Source organism: Orycteropus afer, unplaced genomic scaffold, assembly GCF_000298275.1.
Source record: "Orycteropus afer afer isolate SDZICR_OR568_19922 unplaced genomic scaffold, OryAfe1.0 scaffold00118, whole genome shotgun sequence".
NCBI classification, from domain to species: Eukaryota; Metazoa; Chordata; class Mammalia; order Tubulidentata; family Orycteropodidae; genus Orycteropus; species Orycteropus afer.
In genome coordinates this window covers 1,647,931-1,655,567 of record NW_006921705.1, presented here as the reverse complement: position 1 = coordinate 1,655,567, position 7,637 = coordinate 1,647,931, and the positions used below count along the sequence as shown (strand labels likewise).

The 7,637-nt window shown below is 36.6% G+C and overlaps 1 protein-coding gene across 1 annotated transcript in view; it reads right to left on the bottom strand.

The window, feature by feature from the left end:
- The window catches only part of PCDH15 (protocadherin related 15), a 1,158,626-nt gene that overhangs the window by 337,956 nt on the left and 813,033 nt on the right, over positions 1–7,637 (bottom strand). Inside the window, exon 20 of the mRNA XM_007944018.2 lies at positions 1,687–1,992. Coding sequence (XP_007942209.1) covers positions 1,687–1,992 — 306 coding nt within the window. The remainder of the gene's footprint in view (positions 1–1,686; positions 1,993–7,637) is intronic.

Below are 7,637 nucleotides of genomic sequence, written 5' to 3'. Positions count from 1 at the left end.
CTACTTCCGTAGTGATACTGCCTTGGAAACCCAAGGAGGGGTCGCTATGAGTCGGGGCCGACTCGACGGCACATAACAACAACAACAACAGAGGGTCACTAAAAGAGCTCTGGTGGAATATTGTATAAGACATTTTACTGCTAACCAGAAAGTCAGAAGCTCAAACCTATCAGCTGCTCCATGGAAGGAAGATAAGATAATCTACTTCTATAAAGATTAACTGCCTTGGAAATCCAATGAGAGTTGCCGTGAGTAGGAATAAACTTGATGGTAGTAGGTATAGAGTTACTAAGAGTCAGAATAGAATCCATGGTAATGTTTATTGATTAATGTTATTGATTAAATAAATATTTGTTCTATTAAATTGTGGAAGAATTAATATTAGTTCTTGAAATTGTGCTAAAAACATTGACGTGGAATGCAGTTGCAGCAGGGATTAGGTTTTTTGGTTTATTTTCCCAAAATATATTCCATAGATCAAAATCAAATGGGGTGGTTGTCAAAATGTAGATTGTGGGCCAATCTATTCTACTGAATCAGAATGTCCAGAGTTTCTGTTGATGTGATAGCTGAGAACTGAGCAAAGAAGTATATGTAGGCACCAAACAAAAACCCAAACCTAAAGCTGATTCTAACTCATAACAATCCTGTCAGGAACTGCCCCTTAGGGTTTCCAAGGAGGTAAATCCTTTCAGAAGCAGAATAGCACATCATTCTCCCATAAAGGAGGTAGTGAATTCCAACTGATGACTTTTTTGGTTACCAAAGATATGCTTTAACCACTACCCCTCCAGGGTTCATTATATATGTTGTTGTTGTTGTTATGTGCCATTGAGTCAGACCTCTCCTTGGGTTTCTGAGGCAGTATCACTATGGAAGTTGTTGTTGTTGTTATGTGCCATTGAGTCGACCCAACTCATAGCAACCCATCCTTGGGTTTCTGAGGCAGTATCACTATGGAAGTAGGTTGCCCCATTTTCCTTCAGAGGAGTGGCTGGTGGGTTTGAGCTGCCAGTCTTCTGGTTAGCAGTCAAGTGCCCTAGGTACTTCTAAAAAGGAAAGTTAGATTCCTGAAAGAATGTCTGTTTTATGTTGAAGTGAAAACAGAACAAAAAGAACAAAACAGAATAATGGGTATTGTAGTATCCCATTTCGGTATATATCTATACACATGTGTAAAATCATATATATATACACATATATATATATATACCAAAGCACATATATTTACACATCTATAATTATGCATATGCATATGTAAACATTTCCTTTATACTTGTGTGAGTACAAAGATAAACATGAAAGAATATACATAAAACTTAATACTGAGTATTTGGATACATACATAAGGTGGGAGATAGTGACTTTTTCTTTATAGAAGACTATTGTATTGTTTGAACTATTATAATATACATCATTACTTTTGTAAAGTAAAAGCAAAAATCTATAAATAAAATGTATTATTGTATTTCCTGCAAGTGTACCTTTTCTCCCTTTTAGGACATCCATAAAGTAGGGTTGCCAGATAAAATGCAGTACATATTTATACATAAAATTTATTCATTGTTTATCAGAAATTTAACTTTTAATGATGACTTGTATTTTTAGTTTGCTAAATCTGGCAGCCCTACCCTTATGACATATCTTGTAATGCAGAATTATAACATTAATCTTTCTTTCACACACCTCTATTTGAAGGAAGGTGGTCCCAGCTGGCAGATTCTCTTCAACAATGACAGTGTAAGTTGAATTCGTGAACACAGGACTGTTATCATCAATATCCAAAACCTTGACGGCCAGTGTTAGAGTTGAATGACGAGGGTGTACTGCTCCATCAGTTGCCACAACAACAAGTTCATAGTAGTCCCGAACTTCTCTGTTAAGTTTAACTGCTGTGTAAATGCTTCCATTAGATGTGATGCGGAAAAGATTATTGAAGTTACCCAAACTATAGTAAACTTGGCCATTTATTCCAGCATCTGGGTCTGTTGCCTAAATAAAATTAAAAACAAAGAATTTCACATAACAAATTTTGTTATGCTGCGATGGATAATATCTAGCCAGAAGAGGACAGTTAATGAATTATGGCATATTTCTAATCAAATATATATATTTTTTTTTCTTTAAGCAAAAAATTGAAAGATAAGGACAATGTAATTTAAAGTCTAAAACATTAAAATAAATATACTATAGCTTACTTAATATTGTTTATTCAAATGAGAATAATGATAATATTAATAACCAAACCAAACCAAACTTACTGCTGTCGAGTCAGATCTGACTCATAGTGAGCCTTCTTTGGGCTTCCGAGATGGTATCACTATGGAAGTAGATTGCCCAACCTTCCTTCCAAGGAGTGGCTAGTGGGTTTGAACCTCCAGCCTTCTGGTTAGCAGTCAAATGCCTTAGGCACTATGCCACCAGAGCTCCCAATAATATTAATAACAACGCTATATTATGACAAAGAACACAACTCATAATACAAAAACATTAAATTTTTTCCTGTATTATTTTTTCTTCAGTATATTTTTAATTCTAAAATAAAAAAAAAATGTATATTTAGTATTTAATTAATTCAACATCATTTTATTGTGTGACAACTTATGATTCTATAGTTTGCTTCCTATCTGGGTGTTTTATGCTAGAATCAATAAATATCACCTCGCTAAATCTCTCTGACATTTTTATGGTAAATATCTTTTGTCACATTTCACAAATGAGAAATTCATTGAATTTAATTATATGGCTTAGGGTTACACAATAAATAGATAACTACCTTAGTTTTCCTGTTCTTAGTGCAATGCCTCACATATATTTTTTTAAAGCAAAACAAAACTATTAAATAATTGTGGAATTAACAAATGTTAGATTGAACAGAAATGAGGTTTAAAGCTACTGCTCCAAAACCCAAAATAGAAGTACATAGTGTTATGAATTGAGTTGTATCTTTCAAAGTGAATTGTTGCAATCTTAATTTCTAGTGCCGGTGAATGTGACCTTGTTTGTAATAGAGCTTTTGAAGAATTTTTAATTAACATGATATCATACTGGTATAAAGTGGTTCCTAGTACAAGTGATATCCTTATAAGAGAGGAGAAGGGAACAGGTACACACAGAAGAAAGATTTCTTTGTGAAGAAAAAGGCATAGATTTCAGTGACCTACCAGCCAACGAACTCCAAGTATTTCCTTCAGTCACCAGAAGTTAGGAGAAAGTCATGTAACAGATTTTTCCTCAGAGTCCTCAAAAGGGATCAACACAAACAACACTCTGATTTCTGATCCCTAGTCTACAGAACTGTGAGACAATACATAAAAATAAAAGAAATGGAGTGCATAGAGATCAATATTTTAGGCATCAGTGGGCCTAAATGGAGTGGTATTGACCTTTGTGAATTGGACTCGACAGCACTGAGTTTGGTTTCATTTGGTTTATGGTCTACTAGGCCAAGAATGACAAATTAAAGTGAAATGGCATCCCAGTCATTGTCAAAAAGAACATTTCAAGAGGTCTCCTGAAATACAATGCTGTCAATGATAGGATAATATACACAGGCCCACAGACACCAGTAATACTACTATCATTCAAATTTATGCACTAACCACTAGCCAAAAAAGAGAAGAGTAAAGTCTTTTACCAACTTTTGCAGTCTGAAATCTAACAAACACACAATCAAGATGTATTGATGATTGCTGGTGATTGGAATGTGAAAAAAGTTAGAAATAAAGAAGTATCAGTAGCTGGATAATATTACCCTAGGGTGATAAAAATGATGCTGGGGATCAAATGATAGAATTTTGCATGATCAATTATTTATTCATTGAAAATGCCTTTTACAGTAACATGAACAGTGACTAGATATGTGGAACCTGCCAGATGGAATATACAGGAATCAAACTGACTACATTTATGGAAAGAAATGACCTCTAGCAGTGCAGTGCCTGAGGCTTTTGACTTCTAACCAGAAGGCTGGCAGTTCAAACTACCAGCCTCTCCACAGAAGGAAGAGGAGGCAATCTACTTCCATAGAAATCCAATGGATCTTGCTGTGAGTTGGAATTGACTCAATGACAGTGGGTTTGTTTTGGTTTTATGGAAAGAAACAATGGAGATGCTCAATACCATCAGTCAGAACAAGTCCAAAGGCTGAATGTGGAACAGACCATCAATTGCTCATATGCAAGCTTAAACTGAAGCTGAATAAAATTAAAACAAGTCCACAAGAGCCAGAATATGCCATTCAGTATATCCCACTTGAATTTAGAGACCATCTGAAAAATGGTTTTGATGCACTGAACACTAGTAACTGAAAAGCAGACAAGTTGTGGGTTGATATCAAGGACATCATACTGGAAGAAAGTAAAAGTTCATTAAAAAAGACAGGAAAGTGTTCTGGTAAGATGGAGGAATGGGCAGACAAGTGACACAGACCCTCTTCAACAAAGAAAAGGAAAACCAGTTGACAGAGATACAGAAGATAATCCTGAAGCCTTGAGCTTTGAAGGGAACTATATGGAAGTAGCGAAGCTCTGGTAGTGTAATGCCTAAGTCACTTGACTGATAATCAGAAGGCTGGTGGTTCAAACCCACCAGCCACTCCTCAGAAGGAAGATTGGGCAATCTACTTCCATAGTGATACTGCCTTGGAAACCCAAGGAGGGGTCACTATAAGTCGGGTCCGACTCAATGGCACATAACAACGACAACAACATACAGAAGTGGATTAGGTACCAGCTAGTGGAAAAACCTGAATGAAAACAGTGAGTATGGAGATGTTCGGAGCCCCGGACTGTCAGACACTCTGATGGGACCAACAGTCCAAACATTTCCAAGTGGTCTTGGGACCTGAGAATTGACCTAAAGATCAGCCCTCTTCACCAAGGGCTGCAGGGACAACTATGCTGGTGGCCTATGACTAGGAAGGGAAACAGCAAGGAGGGAGACAACCTGAGCTGTTGACTTCCCACTGTCTGGAAGCTGCAGCCATTTTGATTGTTTACACATGGCAGCCATTTTGGATATTTAAAGTGATCAAGGGTGTAGCCATTTTGAATGTTTATAAGCGGCAGCCATTTTGGATATTTAAAGTGACTATTTTGAATGTTTGTAAGTGGTGGCCATTTTGGATATTTAAAGTGACCAAGAGTGCAGCCATTTTGAATCTTTACAAGTGGCAACTATTTTGGATTTTGAAGTTATAGCATTCTCATTTGGATTCAAGGGACCTAAAAATAAGATCTGTTTGCCAATGTTGGCAGGGACATAAAAGAGGCTGACAATAGGAAAGAAGTGTATAAGTGCTGTCAACTAGTGATTAGAGGAGCACAGCACAGTACCCTGCTTGCATAGATAACATACAAAGAAAACAAAAATCGTGGACAAGTCACTCCAACATAGATCACCAATTAAATATAAAAACAAAAATGTCACAATGCCTCGGAGACAACAGAGCATCACAGTCCACACAAAGAAGCAAGATAAAGCAGGAGAAACAAAGGAACAGGATACAGACCCAAAGCACATCCCTCAGGAAGAAGCAGCATTGGAATTCTCTGATCAGGAATTCAAAAGAATTATATTTAGGTATCTTCAAAGGATTGAGAGACAGATCAAGGAAAATACAGACAAAACCCCAGAAGAATTTCAGAAGAAAATGCAAGAACAAAATGACAAAATAAATGAAAAATTAAAAATGATTCAAAATCTACAGATAGAAATCCAGAAGATTAATACCAAATTGTCAGAAATAGATAACACATTAAAAGGGCAAAGGAGTAGAACTGATGCAATGGAAGACAGCATTAACGAGACTGAAGACAAATAACCTGAACACTTCTTTGGAAAAGGATCAATCAGAAAAAAAGATCAAAACAAAATGAAGAAAGCCTAAGGTTCATGTGGGATACCACCAAAAGGAATAACCTAGGTATCTTTGGAATTCCAGAACAGGAAGAGAAAAATAAAACCACTGAGAAAATTGTCCAAGATTTGTTGGAAGAGAACTTCCTAGATATGATGAAAGATGAGAATATATCCTCTCAGGAAGTCCAACAAACCCCAAACAGGATAGACCACAAAAGAAAATTACCAAGACATATCATCATCAAACTCATCAAAACCAAAGACAAAGTAAGAATCCGGAAAGCAGCATGGGAAAAATGAAAAGTTACCTACAAGGGGCAACCAATAAGACTAAGCTTGGATTTCCTGGCAGAAACCATGCAGGCGAGAAGACAATGGAAAGGTATATATAAAACCCTGAAAGAGAAAAATTTCCAACCAAGAATTATGTACCCAGCAAAACTGTCCCTCAAATATCATGGGGAAATTAGGACATTTTCAGATAAACAGAAATTAAAGGAATTTGTTAAAACTAGACCAACCTTACAAGAGATGCTAAAGGGAGTTCTTTGGCAACAACAGGCAACAACTGACCATTAACACACATGGTGTCATAACCCAGAAACCAACTCAGCTATGGAAGTATCCAAAGTAAATAAGCCTACAAGATTGTAAACAGGAAACCAGAGATATCAATTGACAAAGGAGGGTGACTACAAACCAAAAAGAGGGAAAACACTGTGTAGTTACAGAACTTCTAGATGGTACAGAAGTCAAGACAATAACAAGATAGAATGGACTGTTCTAAACTTGGAAGAAAACTATAAATCACAGGGTAACCTCAAAGAAAAATGATAAACCTTCACATCAAAACAAAAAAGAGAACCAGCACAAATATCTAGCAAATACTAAAATAATAATAATGAAGGAAGTCATAGCATGATTCATAAACAAAAGGAGCTCAGCATAGAAAATTATATGGAACAAAGAAATCAACACCATGAAGAAGTACATAGCAAAAATGACAGCACCAAATTTATATTTGCCGATAATTACATATCTGGCAAGGGAATTATCTCTAAGATTTATAGAAAACTTCAAAGCCTCAACAGCAAAGGAATTAACAATCCAATTGAAAAATGGGCAGAAGATGTGAATAGATGCTTCACCAAGGAGGATATTCAGGTGGCCAGCTAATACATGAAGAGATGCTCACAATCATTGGCCATCAGAGAGATGCAAATCAAAACAACAATGAGAAAAACCTCTCACCCCAGCACTGATGGCAAGGTTCAATGAGACAAAAAATAACAAATGCTGGTGGGGATGTAGAGAGATTGGGACTCTCACACACTGCTGGTGGGACTGTGAAGTGGTACAATCACTGTGGAAAGCAATATTGTGATTCCTTAGAAAGCTGGAATTGGAGATACCATTTGACCCAGCAATCCCATTACTAGGTATATATCCTAGAGAGGTGAGAGCCAGGACAGGAACAGATATATCCACACTCATGTTCATCACAGCACTATTTACAATAGCAAAAATGTGGAAACAACCTATGTGCCTATCAGCAGTCGATGACCAAAGTATGGTACATACACATAATGGAATGCTATGCAGCACTAAAGAATAATGTAGAGTCTGTAAAACACCACCTAATAGGGATGAATTTAGAGGACATTATGCTGAGTGAATCAAGATCACAGAAGGACAAATATAGTATCAGTTCATTGTTGTGGAGGGTTAAGGAAAGATTTATATATGAAGGGAAACTGTTGGTTGCCAGGGGTGGG